At 39.5% G+C, this 21,029-nt stretch overlaps 1 protein-coding gene across 4 annotated transcripts in view; it reads right to left on the bottom strand.

Annotated features, from left to right (window-relative positions):
- Positions 1 to 1,438: 1,438 nt before the first annotated feature.
- stox2a (storkhead box 2a) overlaps positions 1,439 to 21,029 on the bottom strand; it is a 134,354-nt gene continuing 114,763 nt past the window's right edge. For all 4 annotated transcript variants that reach the window (XM_036574864.1, XM_036574865.1, XM_036574866.1 and 1 more), the window contains exons 3-4: positions 11,392 to 13,906; positions 1,439 to 2,332 (exon numbers count right to left, since the gene is read on the bottom strand). In XM_036574864.1, the coding sequence (XP_036430757.1) occupies positions 2,131 to 2,332; positions 11,392 to 13,906 (2,717 nt within the window). In that variant the 3' untranslated portion in view covers positions 1,439 to 2,130. The remainder of the gene's footprint in view (positions 2,333 to 11,391; positions 13,907 to 21,029) is intronic.

Genomic DNA, 21,029 nt, shown 5'->3' with positions numbered 1-21,029 from the left:
TCACTTGAAATAATTTAAAAATACCTGTTGGCCATTACATGTGCAAATTTCATGAGGAATGGACCAAAAGAAATGGCCCAAAATGGCTTGGAAAAAAAAAATTGGGTTCCATTGACTTACGTTAACAGTAAAGTTGTTTTTTTCCCCTTTTCCTGTGAAGCTGTCATTTTGAGATATGAGGTTTTCTTCCGACAACAGCTATATTATATATATATATATATATATATATATATATATATATATATATATATATATATATATATATATATATATATATATATATGTGTGTGTGTGTGTTCAAATTGCAAAGAAGTTAACATACGGAATTTCAATACAATTAGGATCTAGAATTTTAGTGCACAATTTCTGTTTATTTGCTGAGTTTAACAAACAATAGAATTTTATTTAAAATGTACACACCACACTTGTATCTGCTCTGCCTTGTCTGGGTTTTAATATAAAAAACAAACAAAAACAAAAAGCAGCAACAGTACTTATTTTTTTTAGTACGTCAATGTAATTACTATTCATTTTTCATTTTCACATGCATTAAAATGACTAGTTCATAATGGGGAAAAAAACAAAACATGCCCAAACTTTTGCAGATGCCACATTCTATGTTTGATTTTTTTCCCCAATATGTTAAATTCAGCTAATAAACAGTAACTGTGCATTCAAATGTGCAGAAGTGTGTTCTCTGTAGAAGATTACCAAAACGTGTCGTTTGACCAGGGGTACCAAAACTTTTGAATATATTTTATGTAAAGGAGCTCTATGGATTCACCTCAAGTAAAACACATTTCAAAATAAAAGTTCTATCACAGCAGCAAGAGGGCATCCCACTGGCCCACGAAAGAGAGACGATGTTCTTTTTCTTTTAAACAGAGCAACACAACACCCACATTCCTGCCATCTGACACTCGCATTCTCTCCTTCCAGAGACACACATAGCTTCAGAGCCACAAAACACACAAGCGTGTTTTCAAAACTGACAGCGACATCCACAAACAGCCGGCACATGCAGCCAGGAATCCCATTCACCATTTCATTTCAGAGTAATAGAATATGAACCAGCTGAATCCAGATCTTATAAACGTATAAATAAAGATAACAAACGTATTTTTTACCCACAAACTTGCTTTTTTAAATCTTCAGAAAGCATACATGGTGAAGTGGGTCCTGAGCAGCATGGCTCCAGGTTGAATGATGTTTTTTTCCTCCTAATAGAGTAACTATTCATGACCTGAGATTAAATGTCAGATAGAAACTTTAATGAAATAAGTAAATTCATCAAGTGAAGCACAGTCACACACATATTACACTTGTATCTGCTTTGCCTTATCTGGGTTTTAAGAAAAATAAAATAAAAGAAAACAAACAAAAAACAACAGTACTTGATTTCCCTAAAATAATCCTTTAATTTCAGAATACTTTTTTCTGTAAGTCAATCTAAGTAGTACTATTTATTTTTATAAGCATGAAAGTATAACTCCAGTTCTTATTACTTTATCGACAGAGCTAATGCTTTTGTGAAGAATGACTTTTATTTTTGGGTTTATTATACAACATTATGAATCATGAATTTAATGTTGTTCAAATGAGTTTTTTTTTTAATACCAGGTTTCTTCCGTATGTCATTATTCTCGATTTCTTTTCAATCGCATCCTTAAAGCAGCGATGCGCATCCTTACGTCAGAGTGCAATCCTAATCCACTGGCGGGAGAATTTCTTTTTTATCCATGACTGAAAAAATGACTTAAAAATAATAAAAAAAATGACCAGATACTTCAAGACTATCCTGGGTTAAGAAAATAACTGTTGATTCAAAGTGGAGAATTTCCTGATTAATCGCTAGTCAACATAAATCATGTCGTGAATAATTTCTTTTTTTGACTGTTCTTTTCTTTCTTTTTTTTCTCTCTTTTTTTGCAGTGACTTGTTTATGCTGTAAGAACAGTCTGTGGAAGCCATTACCTGTGGGCTTTAACAGTCCCCATGTGGTTTGAGGTGCTTGTCTCAGAGCAGGTTGACCACCAGACCACCCACGCCCCGGTACTGACACAGACCCCCATTTTTTGTTTTTTCTCTGCAGATTTGCCCAACTCTGCGCCTGCCTAGCTGAAGCCCGTGTCAGACGCTGGTGATGGAGGCAAGGCAGTTGGGAGATTTCTGCAGTTTCTCAGCCTGTGTGGTGGGGGGCTCGGGGATGGTGCGGAAGGTGAAGGGTGGGCCGATGCTGGTGCTGCCCATGTGACCCGGACTCAGAGCGGGGTTCTGCCGCCGGTTACTCTCCACAATGCTTGAGGTGTTGGATGCCAGGCTCTCCCGTGTGCTAATAGAGGAGAAAGAAAAGGAGATCATGAGCATGTCTGGGGTTAACTTTCCATCTTCGTGTCAATGTCTCCTAAAGAATTAGAATTACAATTAGTTATGTTTCACCAAATGTAATACACATGAGGAATCTGACTTTGTTCTTCCACTCACTGGCCACTTTATATGAAACACCTACTTTGTACTTCCACTTACTGGCCACTTCATCAGAAACCCCTATCTTGAACTTCCACTCACTGACTACTTCATTAGAAAGCCGTAATTTGTATTTCCATTCATTGGACACTTTATTAGAAACACCAACCTTGTACTTTCACTATATAGGTGTACAATTACAGACTGCAGCTCATCTATTGCTGCACAATTTATTAACACCTCTGTACTCTATTCATCTACTCCACTGGTCAGTTTCAAACTACTGGAACACTGCTGTCCAGATTCTATTTGGGTGGCATAAGTCTAAGTATCTATAACACAGAATGAACACTTCAAGGTAAAACAGAACAGCTGACAATGTAAGACAACGAATATTTTGATCCTACCTAATTGAAGAGATAATCAAATTCTAAGAACAAAAGAGATATATACTTCATTTTTATTGCACAATAATAGATGAACAGAGGGAGATGCTGAGGCAGGCAGAGTTTTGTTCTTCTCTCTGCACTTCCTGAAATCAATCCTGCCCAACCTTTACCAGAGTAGAAGCGTTATGGAATGACATCATTGCTAATTTGATGAGTCATCCGGCGCAGTGAAAAATAGCGTGTGTACGTGTAAGCATGTGGAGGCATACATCAGCCTCTCATAAACGCTGAGAGCATTAATTAACACAAGCACACAGAGTAGATGAGAAGACTAAATTAAGACTTGATGAATTTGAGAAGAAATGTCTGCATTTTTAACCCCTAAACTGCAGATCTACATTTCAATTCCTCACTCTAATTACTATTAAATTTACATCTCAGTTTTAGTAGTTACCAAATCAACAGTAATAGTTACTACATATCTAATGAGGGTTTACATTGCAGTGTCATAACTCTGAATATGATTAATTCTATTTTTATATTTATACTGATCTGCAAAGACAATTTGTGACAATTTATTTAGAAGTTTTTTTTGTGGTGTAAGTTAATGCCTGGGTTTTTGATTTAGTTCCAAAGACTGATATTTTCTGTTCAAAAAGGTCCTAATGTTAGGCTTAGGTTAATTTAGTCTTTAGTAACCCCCTGTATGTGTGTTCTTTTGTTGCACTCTTACGTTGAAGGGTGGGGGCTAGTTTTCCTTTGAGCGGTTGTTGAAGAGAAACTGATGTATCCTGGTGGAAAAACAAAGGAGCTCCAAGGCTAGGCTTGGTTCATTCTGAGTATGCAGCTGCTAAGCTAAGCACAGTTCCTCTATTTTCCATTGTAAACTGTTCCTCTGAGCTGAGTAGTCAGTAAAAGCTGCATTATGGACCAAGACCCTGACTCTCTTGTGTTTTTTGAAGAAACTCCCAACGCTACAATATTATTCTCTGCATGCTATAGTGCAATATTTTTGAGCAGGATTATAAAAAAACATTTGAGAGTAAAGGAGATAATATGGATTCATGTGAAGTAATCAAGGGTTCTATGACAGTTTATGTTACCAAATTATTTAGAGTACCCCCTAAATAAAAACAAAAAGCAGCTGAACAAATCATTAAATTCACAAAACAAAGAATGTTGCTTGGACAAAATAACATAGACAATACATGTGCTATCAATAGCTTTTTTCCAAAGACTTCACCTAATACTAAAAGCTCCTAAATTTATCCATAAAGCAGCACTTTGATTTTTATTACCACACAGACATTTGAGCAACGATTTCTTCTTCTGTTTTTGCTCATGGCCAGCTCGCACAGAGAGACAGCTAACTGCTAAACTGCCTTTTCAGCAATCCACTCACAAATGTGTTCTTTCATAGCTACTGATGCAACACTGGATGAGCTTTACAGAACATTGGTAAGAAAAAACAACTTATTCAACCTGATGCACTTACATTGGACTACATAATGTCCAGTTTAAAATGCTATTATATTTCTAAGGAACTTGGACGATAGACACCACTGTCGCACCTTCTGGAGGTGTCATGGGCATTATTTCATGAGACAACCCAGTTGACAACCCCTGTGAAATGCTCACAAAGGGATCTTTGTTGTTGTTGTTAGTATTGTTAAGTACCAGTGTAATGGTGATAGCGCACCCTGTTGTGTTATACTCAGGCTAGGTTGTTAGGTATGAGTACTTACATCTGACAGTGAGAAGTTTGTGGGAAGTACCCTACCAATTTAACATTTTTTCCTGTGTTTAATTAAAATTGTCCACACACATGGAACAAGGTGACAATCTAGTATGCAACAAATCAAGCCTTTACAAACTGTAACTTGCAAATTTCCTGAACCCAAAGAAACACAGGTTCAACATAGTACAAATATCTACCTATCAAGTAGTCTTACAGCCAGTGAAAGTATGACTATTTTCAATAAATTATTAAATAACGAGGGAATAATACAACATTTTTACATTTTTTATATCTGCAAAATATCTTAAAATGTGGGTTTTCAGCTCTGAAGCTATATTTAGCAAGATCCGTAGCACTTCTAGATGTGATAGAACTCTATTAATATTACACAGAATTAAAATTTGGTTGGAGGAAAGTGAAAACTAGAGATAATTTTTGGACAAATGAGTAAAAAATATTTTTAATATTATTTTTATAATTTGATTACTGTTAAACAATTAGTAACAACTATTTGCATGAATACATACTGCAAATTATCCTTAGGGTTTCTTGGATGTTCATTATAAATTTTAACCTCATTACTAAAAAAGTACTTGGAGTAGAGTTGTAGGATTTTGCTGCTATGAATTTATTAGAAGTTTTCACATTTTTATCCAGAAAATCCATGACATGAACTGGGAGGGCTAGGTGGGATGGTATGGAATGACCCAAAAGTAAGAGAGTAAGAAAGAAGGAAGAAAAGAAAAGAATAAAGGACAGAAGAAAACAAATGAAATAAACAGAGAAAATCAAAGAAAGAAAGAAAGAAAGAAAGAAGTAGTAAAAGAGAAAAAGAAGGGAAGGATGGAGAAAAAAGAAGAAGGTAGGCAAGAAATAAGGAAAGACGAAAAAGAAAAATGAAGGAAGAAAAAGAGGAAAAGAAAAGAAGGAAGAAAAAGAAAGAAAAAAGAAAAAAGGAGGGAAGGAGGGAGGAAGGAAATAAGGAAAGAATGAAAAAAAGAAGAAAAAGAAAGCAACAACTGACACACTCTAAATTTTGGTATTTGACAATAACTGAGTCATATACTACAATTTCAGAAGTTGAATGGAGATTTTTACCAGCGGTCTGTAAAGGCTGTCCAACCTCACAACATTAGCTATGAACACAGGTGAACCGCCAGAGTGCACAGATAAGGGACAGTGTACACCTTCCTCCAGTATAAAATTTCTCTACCCACTTTACTGGAGGAATGCTGATACTGAAATCACTTGGGTTTCAGCAATGCAGCTCATGTGTATGTACTACTTTTAAGCAGGTGACTTGCTTACAGAGTTCGTGCCCTGGTTAGATTTTCAGCATTTGATTCAGTCCAAGATCAAGGTTTAAAAGTCACTGCCGCAACTTGAGAACAGCAGACCGAAGACTGATCTGAACCTGTGGTGACTGAAATGCTTGCAGATTCCCCCGTCTGACGATAGTGAAGCTTGAGGGTAATTGCTTGTTATTTTTTCCTGAGTAAAAGATGTCCTGGGAGCTGCTGCATCCTACGTAGTCTCACTCAGAATGAGTCATACACACCCAAAGAGGCTATTTATAGCAGCTGTGGCAAGTCCTCAGCCTCTCTCATAAAGAACTTCCAACACACACACACACACACACACGCGCATACGCGCACACACACACACACACACACACACACACACACACACACACAAGAAAACCCAGTTACAGGCAGTCTACACCAGTTTATGACCTTGTCTATGGAAAGAGGAGAATCCATACTACACATTACCCAGTTAGGCTTATGGACTGATGTGCTTTGCAGGCTTCTTAAACTACAGTTAAAAAGATACAGCTAAGCATACCCAAATGTAGTCGATTAGCCAAGACATGTTCAGCCCGCCCACAAACTTCCTGTGCCAATCTAAAATAGCAGCCCAGATGTTACTGAGTAGAAGCTTATACCTGACGAATTCACATTGTGCAAACTGTATGCCTAAATTATCACTCACTTGCCTCAAACTGGATGCAGCTGTTAAGTAGCAGTGGTAAACTGTGATTATTAGAGCTTGGTTTTCAATTCAGGCAAATCAATTAAATTCATCAAAATACAAGGAAAAAACATAATGCTGGCATCTCTACGAGATTCTGTTAGCACTGCACTAACAACGATTTACACAAGTTTTGGCTGTTCTAGATTAAACAGGACCCATGTTTTACTTGAAGCTTGTGACAGGCATAATATCATATGTTTTACCATGTAGCAGTTTCACAGAGTAGTGAGCTCGGTTATGGAGTTGAAGGCACTGTCTTTAATTTCTAACAACCCATTGTTAAAAGTTGCTGTTTGTATTCAGGGATGTATCTAGGACTTCCACAAGGCCTAGGGTGATACTTTTCTTTTTAAATTGCTTCTGCTTATTGGATATCAAAACGCGACTGGTTCATTCCTCTGTCACTTCGGAAATAAGGCCTTCTCTTCACCTCTTCAAGTCCTAACTGATAGGAGAACTTGCTTAGCTATAACCTAACTACCACTGAACACTTGATCGGTGGCTTGATCTTTTACTAATTTCAGCAGACAGATAGCTCTGCTCATAATGTAGTATAAGGTAGACAGATGTCACTTCAGCTACAGAACCTAATAGACCTTTGACAGGTCACTGTGTTGTCACATGTCCCACAATCACATCATTTCATCAAAGTATCTGTATTTTGATTACTCTCTGCTCATTTATTTATTTATTTGTAACAGTAATGGATTTCAGCTACTTATTTTTAACACATAATCCTGCTATAAACAGACTATAGTTACTCAAATGCTGCTGACATGACTCACTCAGGCCAAAATGCATCAACAGACCACTTTATTAGATGCACCTACCTTGTACCTACACTCATGGTCCATTTTATCAGCTCTGTTTACCACATAGATGTACTTTGTAGTTCAACAATCACAGATTAGTCCATTTTTTTCTCTGCATATTTTTACCTTGTTTATCAATGGTCAGGACCCTGACAAGGACAATGAGTAAACTATGAGGCAGGTGTTCAAAAGTGGCCAGTGACCATATAAACAGTCACTGAAACCTGATTTCATTCCTTTCTTGTGCTCAGCAGTGGTCATTACAGAGCCATGAGTGATGCACCAGTTGGATACATATGCAATCTTTATGGTCCTTAATACTATATTCTGACTGGATTCATTTTATGTGGGGCGAGTGCAATTTTACCACAGGATGTCTATACAATATGTTTGGCTGATTACTAGTAAAGAACAAGCTCAAATATTTAATCATAATTTGATTTACCCTAACCATCTGTCTAAAGTAAATGCAGTGTGTCATTAGCAATGGCAATGTCCTGGGAATTTAAAGCCAAGAGTCAACATTGCAGCATAAAATCAATTTTTTTCAGACTTTGACCATTTACAGGTAGCTTTATCTAAATTAAAATGTTTTTCCAGAAATGCATAGTTATACCTCATGTGATTAAAAGAACTGTTGTGAAATGATCATCTGTGTTAACCGATCTAGGCTACCAATGTCGTAGACAGAGACGAATTTTTCCACCTTATCTATCACCAAGAAACTGATTTTGTGTATTTATTGTATTTTATACTTTATTTATGTATTTTGTTTTATTGTACTGGTACACATAGACATATGTAAATCATGCAACCATCTAGTCATAGTGGCTGAGTTGGCAACAACCACTCTAGTGTGCTGTTAACATGTCATATTCCAACCAAATTCAGAATATACATCATGGGTCTATCATAAACAGGGGTCTATCATAAACTGCTTCAGATTCTTTCAAAACTAAAAGGAGGATGCTGTGTGTAGAATAGGACAGTCACACTGTGTGACTGACAGACATACCGCTATTGCTAGTTTAGCCAGCTAAGAATGCCAACTGCATAGCTACCACTTAGCCAAAAATAAACAAACTCCAGTTAAATTCACACAAACTAAAAGTTCTGCTTTCCTTTAAAAAATGAACATTACAAACATCACTAGTGTATGTGACAGTGAGCTGGTTCATGTAAGCCAGCTGGTAAAAACAGAGGCCTTGTTGGGGATACTAATGATAGCTAGCGTTAACGCTGACTTTTAGCTAGCTTAATTCTGGAACCCTGCACAATTCACATTGCATATTAGCAGGTGTGATGATGGCAAAGGAATATATACACATCTGATGCTCACATTGTAGAAGATATTGCTACACATGGCATCAACTGAAATCTGCATGGTGGGCCTTCCCACTCCTCTGGTTATAAGCATAGTCTTTCAGCTTCCTCTCTCAGTTTATGAAACAAGGATGAGCTTCTTATGTGAATTTTCTGTTCCACCTTAAATGCCACAGCAGTAACATTCTGACACATTTTGGCACTAGTATGTAACTGTTGTACTGTTTAATCCCCTGGAGTTTAACAGCATTTTCTTAACATTTGCCTATTCTTACATTCGCCTTTAAAGGCACTTGCACATAACATGACACCCATATGTTTCATACCAATTGTTATCTTCGTCACTACTTTCCAAAACCGCTGCAGCAACTTTAGTGGCTGTAAACTTTTTTTCACACCGTTTTCGATGTGACAGGTAAGTCCTTAGTGATTTCATGAGTGTCAATTATTCAGTTTTAGGGGTGTAACGGTACATAGAAGTCACGTTTTGGTTCACACCACACTTTGGACATCATGGTTTGATACAAGTTCTGAACAACAGGAAAAAAGTAACAAAAACAACCAAATGCATAAGGCTCGTTTTTGTTTTTTAATATATATTTATTTTGAACAGACAGTAGTGCAACTTATAGTTTGCTCCACCTAATGTTGTATAGCCTGTAGAGTGTTTCATTTGCACTCAACAGTGAAAGTCACTAATGTTAACAAATGTGCACGATAGTTCAGCTTCAGTTGTGATTACGTAGTTAGGAGCAGAGAAAATATGGAAAAGCCTTGTAAGGCTTTGTGCTGAATCTCTTCACAGGTGCAAACATACTGCAAGCTGTGTCTCATTTCATTGGTCTAATTTCAGCTTGTGTTTATTTTTTTTAAATCCTCATTTTTTATTTACCTCACATATACCGTGTATTCTTCATATGACCACATGCCCCGAACCGTAACATCTATACGTGGCGGTTCAGGACGAATACATGTACCATTACACCCCTGGTAATTTTATTTATTTATTTATTTTATCACAAAATGCAGATGGACACATGAATCCACCAACTACACATGGTGAGAGACAGATACAATGAATCTGAATTTTGTAATCTTTCTAGCTTGGTGTTCTCTTTAATAATGCATTATTAGAGAGTGCAAATGCATGCAGGAAAAGAACACTTTAATTATCATTTTGACACCATTTTTGTATAATCACATGAGTAACTAGGTAATTCTGGAAATACATTTTAATTTAAATGAAGCTATTGATAAAGAGCCTAAATGCTAGCATAACAAATGGGAAATTAAAACGGCGGTATTTGAACTTTTTTTTTCTTCATTTTGAGCCCAACATTGCATATATGAGTGAGAATTTTAAATGCAAACAAACAACTACTCTGCCATTTCGCTTAGTACATTTTCATTTTAATTTTGCTACTACTATGCTTTTATAAAAAAAAGCCTGGCTCAAAGTATTGGTCTCAAATGCAAAATCAATTTTATATTGATGAAGATATGATGCCACTTACATTTTAGGAGGACATGTCCTTCACCAAGTTTTGACTGAGTTCTCTTTGAATACTTTTTCAAAACACTCACAATCATTAGATGCATCCCCTTAGGGAAGAGGTCTGAAGCACAACTGATGTTACAAAATGTTCTTCTGCACACTGCATGCAATAACACACTTCCCCCAGAGAGGTCTCCAATCCCCAAAATTTACATAGTGTAGCTTTAAGAAAATTTGCCCCAGGAAATGATGGGCTATTTACTGATGTGGCAATTCAATGAAATTGATTTAATCTGGGTTTATTAATGTGGTTTGTTTTTTAAAAGGTAATAATAACAACAACAACATTATACCACCTCCCCATGTATAACAACCTGAATCAACAGTACCTTTATGATAAAAATGTTTTGCACTTACTTCAAGGCCTTATGGCTAGTTATTGCTCTCTATTTATTCACATTTTGCTCTGGAACACATGAATATAGCCTATTCTTTATAATTATAATAGATACAGGACAGACACTTGGGACTGACAGAAAGGTTTAGGAAAGAAACCTACACTCCTTTGCGTTCCAAAACTGTACAAAAAAATTTTACTTGTATTTTATAATTTTAAATAAAAAATGTTTTCTAGGGATGTCTCAGTCAGGTTTATTTGCTCAATAAAAATTTATTAGTTCAATAATATTGAAAATCTGTAAATTCAGAGTCCAGATCTAACATTTGTATTTTTGTTGATTATACAGCCATATAATGCAAGTAAATAAAAATAATTTAAATCAATATAATTTAGTTAAGATAACATTATGCTATCAGTTACTTTATGCTGCAGTAAAATCACTTCGTTTTTGATATGTACATGATTTGACATACTCTGAAAACATATCTTGTGCTTTTTAGGACTACTTAAGCAAACATGTTATAGCACTTTGAATACACTACCTTCGTATTTCAAGCTGCAATTCTTATCTTTTGGATTAGATTGGCTCATCCGTAATATTTAGTTGTATTTTATAAAAGCCAAACAATCTTCAGGATAAAATGTGGAAAACCTATGAAAAACATGGCACGTATTTACTTGAAGGATGTTCCCTGATGCTCTGTGTCCACCTTGCCTGCAATGAGTGAGCTTACCGAGGGGAATTAAAGCCGCTGTCTACAGTCACACTGCTGCTGTCCATGCTATCCAGCCGTGCGGAGTGTGCCGATTTCTGACTGCTGGTATTCTCGTTCTCCTTGGGGCTCAGCAGAGTCAGGTTGGTCTCGAATTTCCTCTGTAGATCACGCTCTTTCTCCCGTTCCAGCAGCCACTGCATGGTTCCACCCCCAACCCCACCACCAACCCCGCCACCACCCTCTACAGCCCCTGCCCGCCCGTTTCCCTCGGCCGGCGCTGCCTCTTTATGAGAAGAATCTTCCACTTCTTCCTCGTCATCATCATCCGACACATTGTAGTAGTCAAATGTGGCCTCAGAGGCAGAGGGGGCACCCTGCTCTGAACCTGTTGGGGGCGGGGCTGATGCAGGTGATGGGGCAGAGTTAGCTGGTGGAGTTTGGGGCTCAAGGGTGTCCAGCACCTCAGATGATTTCATGTGAGGGGTCTTTCGCAACGTGCCTGATTTTGAGTAGCCACTGTCCACATAGCTCATTGTCAAAACATTGTGTGGTGGCTTAAACAGAGTATCCTTACTGAAAATCTCTTTCCTCTTATCCACCACCAACCCACTGCTGCTGCCACCCACACAGCCCCCTCCCCCACCCCCTGGGTCGGCACTGTGTTGGTGCTGTATCAAACGTCCATTGGACATGGGCTCTGGAGTCTGGCTAGGTGTGGGTTTACCCGAGCCACTGTGGCCCTTGGTGGAGGTGTCCTCTTTGTAATCCATGGGATGTGGGGAGGTGAGATGTGGTGTCTGCCGATCTGCTGGTGATCCCTTACGGATCCCATCTGATGGCGTCAAGGTGTCGTGATCGGCTTTGCCCAGTGGCAATGGGGCGGTTAAGATTGTTTCGTTCGACGTATTGCACTGGAAGTAGTCGTCTGCAAGTGGCTTGGGCGACAGGGCCTTCAGATCGCAGTAGGCTGGCAAGCTGTCCCTGCTCTTGTTCCGCTCCAGAGGGGTGTCTAGGCTCATCTTACCCATATCGGGCACGGACATCTCCGAGTTGAACTTAGCAGCAGAGAACATAATGCGTGAATAGTGAGAAGTTTTCTGTGAAGAGGCTCTGAGTGTCCCGTCATCAGTATAGTATCGACTCCGATGGTCTGGACTGCGGTCATACTCCTCTGGAGTGCCTAGAGTGGAGCTCCCACCTCCCAGCGGACCCTTGGAGTTGTCCATGGATCTCGACCTCTCTTTAGCCTTATCTGGCCGCTCGGTGCGGGACTTGCGGTCTTGCGTGTGGCTGTGGCTCCGATGCACTCTAGAATGTGAGGTACCACGTGAAGGCTCTGGGAAAGGCATCTCTGTCCGTCTCTTCGCAAGCTCCCCCGACACGTCCCATTCAGGTGTAACTGGGAAATATGACTCTGCAATATTGGGGTTGCTGTGGACAAGGTAAGCACCACTCCTGCGCTCCACCGTGTACATTCCCTCCCTAGGAGATCGCACAAGAGAGTGGCTGAAGAAGCGGTAGTCCCTCTCCAGGCCCACCGCGGTGGCCAGGTCCATGTTGGAGCTCTCAGACGGGTCTCCACGAGAGGTTTGTCGGGTTTTGCTGTGAGATCGTGATTTCCCATGTGGGACACGGCGGTGGCCCCGGCTGCGGCGGCTGCGGGCACTACTGTGCTGAGCAGATGAACCTGCCTTGCAGCGCTGAGCACGTTCTTCCTCCAAACGCTTCATCACAGCTGTGTGCCGTGCCACATTCTCCACTGTCAGATCTGGGTTTATCCGCCGGATGATTTCCATCTCCACCTCGCGAGGAATGGCCACAGAAGAGGGCGTGTCCTCGTCCCGAAGAGGCCATTCTTCTGGTGGAAACTGGGCAGAGAAGGTCGCCAGCTGCTTTGTCTTGTCTTTCCTAAAGCTCAGTCGGAAAAGCTTTAGCCCAAATTTCTTAGATTGCCTCTCGCTGCTGCCCCCGGCACTCCCCTCCTTCTTCTTGGTCAGAGTGTCTGTTTTGTAAGAGAAGGAAGGGTTGCTCCTGCTCTTGTCTGGATCAGGTGGGTGTTGTGTGGTTGGTGGAGGAGGTGGGGGCTGAGGGTATGAGGGGGGATCTCCTTTAGGTTCCTTGGGGGACTTCCTCTGAAGTGTGGTGTGATTGCTTGGCACCTCATCTCGGTATGAGTTGTACGAGTCATAGTGGTTCTTGTGGTTTAGCCTTTCCCGCACACATCCAGATGTAGAAGGTGTGACTGTGCCAGACTGGGGTGACGTACACTGCTGCTGCTGTGACTGTTGTTGCTGCTGTTGTTGTTGTTGTTGCTGCTGTTGTTGTTGTTGTTGTTGTTGTGGCTGCTGCTGGCGGTCTGGATGCCGATCGTCCAGGTGGTACCATTTGCTGTTGGTGCGGATGAGGGAGGGGGTAATGAAGTAGGTCTGGGGTGTAACAATGCAGTAGCCCTCAGGCGTGGGGTAGATCTTCCGCTCCCGAACCAACATGTTGAGCGTGTGCCGCAGGATCTCTGGACTTGGTGTGGGTACACCTGAGGGGAGGAAGGCAGAGAAAAATCATCAATGTGGAAAATCATTTTGTCTAAAAATCAACTACACAAATCCTCTGGGAACATTCCCATGACAGCTACTTAATTCCAGACAAGATTAGGCAAGCCTAGTTTTGCCAGACCACCAGGCGACACGCTGTCTCCTCTGCCACTTTTGGTAAATAACTCCAGGGGTGCAGAAGCCATTTTGAAAGTGAGGGGAACACAGTTGTCAGTAGATAACAACCCTCAAACCCCACACCCCACACTTGTAGGTTCAGTACTACTATTATAAAGCCTGTAGCTGTATGTGCATTTTTATAATCAAGCCAGTTTGAGTGCTTGGGGTGGCAATATACAAACATATCCCATAGGGAAGTTAACCAGCTCACGTATGGTCCAAAATTAGCCTTTCAACATTTTTAGCTAGACACACAATCTACTCCAAGAAGACCAAACTATGGTTATGCTCCAAAATAAGAACCTGTTCCATCATTGACCAGTGGTGGGGTAGTTACTCGAAAAAAATATTCCATTCCAAATTACTACTTCTCTAAAACTATAATAAGATCATTTTACTTATTACTTCCAGGGAAAAGTAATCTCACAAACAAATTTGTACAAATCTTAAATGTACAAAAATAACTCCATCAAATTCAAACCTAAATGAAACATCTCCTCTTCTAATTACAAACACAAATGTGGTATGGATTGAAAGTTTCTTTGCATTCAAAGCCAGCTCTCAATGAATGCCACCAATGCCCACTTTCACTTCATACAACACTAGGGATGCATTGATACTGATACTAGTATTGGGTATTGGGCTGATACCATGCTCATTTACTCATACTCAAAAATATTTACTGATACCAATATTCCAATACCTGCTGATACCGTGTGACATAAGTTGAGTTTACACTGCCAGACTAATGGCAGTGATGGAGACTCTCACAGGGAAGTGTTACTGACTCTGTGACAGTCAGACACAAAGTTGCTGGTCTCTTTAAACTATTCGCCTTGGCATATTCCTGCTAGACCTACACTGTGTGATTTTAGCCTGTTTTTAAACACGCTATCACATCCGCTTCCTCAATATGGGTGGAAACACACAGACCAGCTAAACAGAGGCAGAAAAGTCAATATTCCCTACCGTGTAAACCGACTTCTATTTGACCGAGTAGAATAGCAAGGCATAAGCATTAATAGTGAAATAGTAAAATAAGCTGTAGAGAGACTGTATTGTCCTTCAGTTCACTGTGCTAGCAGTGTTGCTCAGTTTCTCTATGCTCAGCACTTGGTGTGCAGTGTGTTAATTTGAATGTTTTTATACAGTGCGAGTATACAAAGGCTAGGCTTTGTCCTTACATGATGGTCTGTTCAAAAGTACCGTGTGAGTCAACTAAAAACAAGATTTTTAAAATCACACAGTGTATGTGACTCCTGCTGTCACTGTGCCACAGAGACTGTTGTTGAGACAGATTGTGATTCAAACCTATGAAACATACTTTACTTACAGCTATACAGAAGCGCTTTTCTGACGAGGAACAAAACCTGCTCTTCTTCACTGCAGTGCTACTTGATCAAAGGTAACAAATGTAGCATAGCTAGTTAATGCATATCAATTAATATTAGCTGAAGTACACTGCACTTATTTACACTAACAACTACTTAATTCTAAGTACGTTACTCAGTATGGTATCTGACTTGGTATCGGTGAGTAGTAAAAAATGTGCACTCGTACACGGCCTGAAAAAAATGGTATGGATGCATCCTTCTTCCCTTAGGAGAGTAAAACATAACACGGTACAACTGAGTTTACACAGAAAACTTGTGAAATTTTTCACTTTGCTGACAGGTTCAGTGCAATCCAACCAGATTATGGAAACATGCTTTTCAAACTACTGTAAACCAGCCTTCTTACATAACATCACTAGCCAATTTAACTGTGATTAGCGATATTAAATTACAAACAGTTAGCTATCGAGCTGGGTGCAAATGTGTGCCTTCGAGTACATTTAGCAACAGTCAGTTAGCAAAACAGTAGACTAAACATCACGCAAGGCTGTCAGATTCAGTAAAAAAAACAAAAACAAAACACATTTACATGGAACAGACAATGTATAAACAAATGTTTGAGTTAACTTCCTATGTGGTGACAGCTGTAGGTTATCTAGCTACACAAGCTTGAAACCTCCTAGACGGAATGTTTTAAATTATTTCAGATTTAACAGAATAAATAACAGCACATAACATGGGCTACTAAATGGGGTATAGCAAAATTGAAACACATCTTTACAGAGTTAAATCAATACAAAATAGCAGAAATTAACCAACCAGTACTCACAGGGTGGTAGAGCTAGACAAGAAAGACCATTTAAATGTGAAGCGGCAAAAAAAAAAATATAGTAAACTTGAAGGGGGGGGCAGGTTAAAGTTATTTCTTACTATGGATTATCACACTGAATAGTTTAATAGGTTTCACGAAATTTTATTATGAAACGGTTTACATTTCCATCAGATTACAGAACAGGAGCTCAGCTGTTTACCGCTGAGATGAAACAAAAGGCGCTAAGGATTCGCTCTGGCCCAGTTTAACCACTGAGTCAGTGACTGTTTAAATTAAACTGTAGTTGGATTCAATCAAAACTGAGACAAGTCTGACTACAAATACAACTGAGTCCAAGACCTTGAAAAAATGTCTTGAGTTCCAAGGCTGGTGGTCCTACTACGAGAAAATGAAAGTAAATCTGTTAGCTGGCCGCTGGGTGGGTAAAAGGCTACTTAAGTGACTGTTTAAACAGGGAATGCAGTATCAACTACCATTCATTAAAAGCTCACTTAAACAGCAAATAATAGGGCAACGCTCCTAGTTTACTTTTGTGTCGCTTTTCCATTGCATGGTACCGGCTCAGCTTGACCCAACTCGCTTTTTTGGTCTGGTTTTCCACTAAAAAGATGTGGTACCTGGTACGAGGTACTATTTTTGATACTCCGTCGAGGTTCCAAGCAAGTTGAGCCGATAGCAAAAGGTGACGTAAAAGCGCTACAAACCACTGACTGGTCAAAGAGTATCACAAAACACATAAGCTAACGCTAGCTAGGTTAGCGTACCCTCGTGTCGATTTTGAGCAACCAGAATCGTCTCGTTGTCTGAACTCTGATGTAGCATTTCCCAAATTCTCCTGGATTTTTCAGCAGTATTTTATCTTGCTGTCATCTGCCTCTCTTTTGAACTAAAATTTGTCTCCTTCACGTCTCGGCAGTTTCATCCAGCTTCGCTATGACGACCAGCTACTATATCTACAGTGGAAAACAAAGTAGTTGGTACCAATAGCGAGTCGAGTCGAAAATCGGCTTTAGTTTAATTAACTGTTCGTGAGCCATTTTAGATAAAAAACAGTTAAAATAAATGAAACAAATTGTTTTCTCGTTTATATACAAATGCTTTACGTTTATAGATTTCAACATCAGAATAACAAATGCGTTTTTAACCCCGATCTGGTTGGAGCCGACTGAATTTCATAAATTCATCATTCGGCATGCAGTGTGAAAGAGGGGAACCAATGCCCGATTGAGCAGTCGGATGATCGGGTGGATTTCTCACACACCAGAAATTCTGGTCGCTTGTCTTACAGTCTAAGCAGTCTCACGAACCAATTTCTCAACGTTGCAAACTGTGCTCCGTTTGACTGAGTTGAATTGCGAGGTATAAATAAATAAATACGGTAATTTTTTTGTCTTCGTAAAAGTGTCTGCATACCGCCTGGTTTTTAGTTTCAGTGCACAGTGTGAGCACACAAGTTAGCAAAACTGGTGTAGCATGCTTTGTCAACGGATGAATCTCAAATGGCACCCTCCTTCCTAAGTAATGTACTGTGTAAGTTCTGGTTTCTACATCAAAATAGCGCAATGTTCGTCCAGTATGGAATTGTGCACACACAGCTGAATCCCAAATGGCTATTTATTATATATGTGATGCACTGTATGGGGGCAGATGTCATTATTTTAAGACGTGGTGCACAACGCAGGGAGAAGGGAGCAGAGAGCCATTTGAGATTCAGCCAGTGTTTTTTGCTCAGATCTCGGACGTGAGTTGTTTTGAATGAAACAGGTTTATTGAAAACTGTGTGTGGACAGAGCTGTCTGTAGGGGCTGTGTTTTACATGCAGTGTGTGCACGCATGTCGCGTCGTGTCAGTCGGACCGAGTGTGAGCACATAAATCACAGGCTTTGTCCGTACACGATGGTGTGAGTGTGAGTGTCACCAAAGAACAAGACACAAGATCTGGCTTAACGTTGAGTAGTAGGAGAAACCAGAGCCAGTTTATGAAGAGCCTGGCCTCTTCCTACATGCCCTTTTCACATTTCCGCATTTTATCTGCTGGTACTCCTTGCAGGGTAACCCTAATAGCAGAAAATGTTTTACCCAACGGTTATGCACTTCTGTTTCTTGTGAAAAGGGTCTATTTCCCCGTTATTTTAAAAAACAAAAAAAACAAAGACCGCCCGCGAGGAGTGCTTAATGAATGGGGGTGAATGGAGCTACTAAACGGCTAAAACAGAAAAGTATCTGATCACTTGCCCAGAGCTGTCCTTTAATTTTAGAAAGTAGAAGGATGTATTTCACTAAAAGAAGCAAAGATAACCTACCTGTATGTTTTCTTTTTCTACAGCAAACAGGTTTTGGCCAGCAGGACGCTAACGTTACTGCTACTGGGTGCTGATTGGTTGGCAAGCGGAGCAGCTTATTGGCTGTTCGCTCTCACTGACGTCATGAACATACATGAGGTGTCATTTTAAACTCCTACAACTAGAGTTCAAAAGCGCTCAAAAATATAACAGTGGTGTTAAAATGTTTTATGATGTTCTGTGTTTAGGAAAAGAATGTATTGTTTTATATGATTAATGTTTAAACATTTATAAACTATGTTTTTGCTCAAATGCTCCATCTTAACCCATTCATTTTGGATTCATTCGGGAGAGCCCTCTAGTATTTGAGAAATCCGAAAGACATTACAGAGTAGTAATGTCCGAATCTTCTTCTACTAGACGAATGGCAGCTGACAGGTTAACTTAGTGTGCATTACCGCCACCTACTGAGGGCTAGCTACACTCCTTGCATGTGCATGTTTCAACAAAGTTTGTTAGTCAGTATGTGAAGTCAAACTTTGAAATTGTAAAAACCATAAAACAATTAGCGTTAATTATGTATTTTAGTTCGGACACAAAACGAATTTTTGAAACACAGAGCAGAGAAATAATAAAAATGGACAAAAATGGATTAGAGAGTTCATGTAGCATTATGCAGTGTAAGTTCTCATGTATCTGAGTTGCCAGAAGTAGGATTAACCAGAAGTAGGTGTGATTAAACAAACAACTGCTGAAAGCCAATCAGTAGCAGCACTTAAGATTACAACCACTAGAATATTCACCAATCACAGAAGACCAGGCATTACCTCATCTTTCATTACTGTGTCTGTAAGCCCCTCAACCTGATAATGGTTCTAAAACTGCCACTGCTAGTCTGACCAAATTGGTCCTCTCTCATAAGCTTTCATGAATGACAATAAGCTTCTGCGAAGTCTCCTTTTCAATATTTCAGTTTCTGCTTTTGTGGTATCAAATACATTAAGTTATAAGGCTTTAAACGGACCCATTTAAATTAGTATCTGCATTAATTCAGTTATATATTTAAATACATGTAATAACAACAAAATTGTTTGAGTTTAACATTTCAGACTCACTAGAAGTTTGGAATATAAACCTTACTGAAAACATGAGTGAATTACGGCAGCATAATCAAAAACTGTTCTTGTACTTGTTTGTGCTGTGGATGACTCTTTACCTTGCTTTTGAGTAGTCTGCACAGCAATCAAACAAGGCCCAAAGTCTTCCAGGCACAGGACTTTAACAGACTAGACTGAGTGCTACAGGGCAAGCAGTATCCTCCCTTCACTCCAGTCCTCATATTACCTCAATCAGCTTTACCACACACACACATCCACACATTCATGCACACACACCATTGAAACAAGCGGGATAAAGTAGAAGATAAGCTGTAACTAGTCTGGGTTAAGTGTTGCCTGCCATTACATCATACCCTGGTAGTTGCCATAACAACATGACGCAACCATAGAGACTCGGCTCTTTTTCTCTTTTTTGTCGCATCTCTCTTTGAAAAGGGGAAGCACGGTGTTTCTTTGCAGTAAAGTTTGCACACTCTACTCTTTGATTGGTCAGTTTCTAAGAGCAGAGCTTGGGATTTTAACATTCTTTATTCTCATTGGCTGCAAATCGTTTTCCACACATGGTCTGAACACTACATGGAAGCCATACTGATGCTACTGTCCAGAGGACAAAGGAACTAATACTTAAACGAATAAACTAATAGACTTACTACACCACACAAATGTTAAGACTAGTGCCCTAGAATTATTAACACTGAGGATACAGTACAACTAAACTGTTCTGAATTTAGAAGTTTCTGCACAAAACTGACTGGTTACAGGGTAATTCAGCTTAAATTTTAAGCTCCTTTAACTGGCATGGTTCAAGAAATATTAACCGCCTTATTCATAACTGGCCAAAAGTTGTGACAGAGAGGCAAGGGTTTGCAGACGAATTGTGAAATTATGGTCTGTGTAAGTTAAGATAACAGTAAGCTTTTGATTCCATGGACTTGCTATGTGCTGTAAATGAGGCATGTTTCTATATAGCCAGCAGATGGTGACATAAAATATACAAAATTCATAAAGAAGAAAATAAATTAGTTTACACACTTTAAAATAGGGTTCATTATTGGGGAATGGCTGGCAGGAACTTCCATCCCAAAAAACTGCTCACCTGGCTATTGTTTCAATAGGACTAGTGACTAAAGTACTGTGTCATATAGGCTTGAATGGCTGACCCCTACAGTGGCAGAGTCCACCAGCATGGATTGGGTAAATTTGCCCCATTAGAGGGAAAAGTGACAGCAAATCAATACAAAGTTACTGAACACCCCATCCACATAGTTTAAGGGGTCACAGAATGGTTTAATGAGTATGAAAATTATGTAAATCATCTGCTGTGGCCTTCATAGTCACCTGATCTAAATCCCATTGAACACTTTTGGGTAGATTTTGGA

The sequence above is a fragment of the Colossoma macropomum genome, unplaced genomic scaffold (genome assembly GCF_904425465.1).
Source record: "Colossoma macropomum unplaced genomic scaffold, Colossoma_macropomum, whole genome shotgun sequence".
In the NCBI taxonomy this organism is placed as follows: domain Eukaryota; kingdom Metazoa; phylum Chordata; class Actinopteri; order Characiformes; family Serrasalmidae; genus Colossoma; species Colossoma macropomum.
Note: the sequence above shows the minus strand (reverse complement) of the source record. Positions and strands in the feature narration are given on the sequence as shown.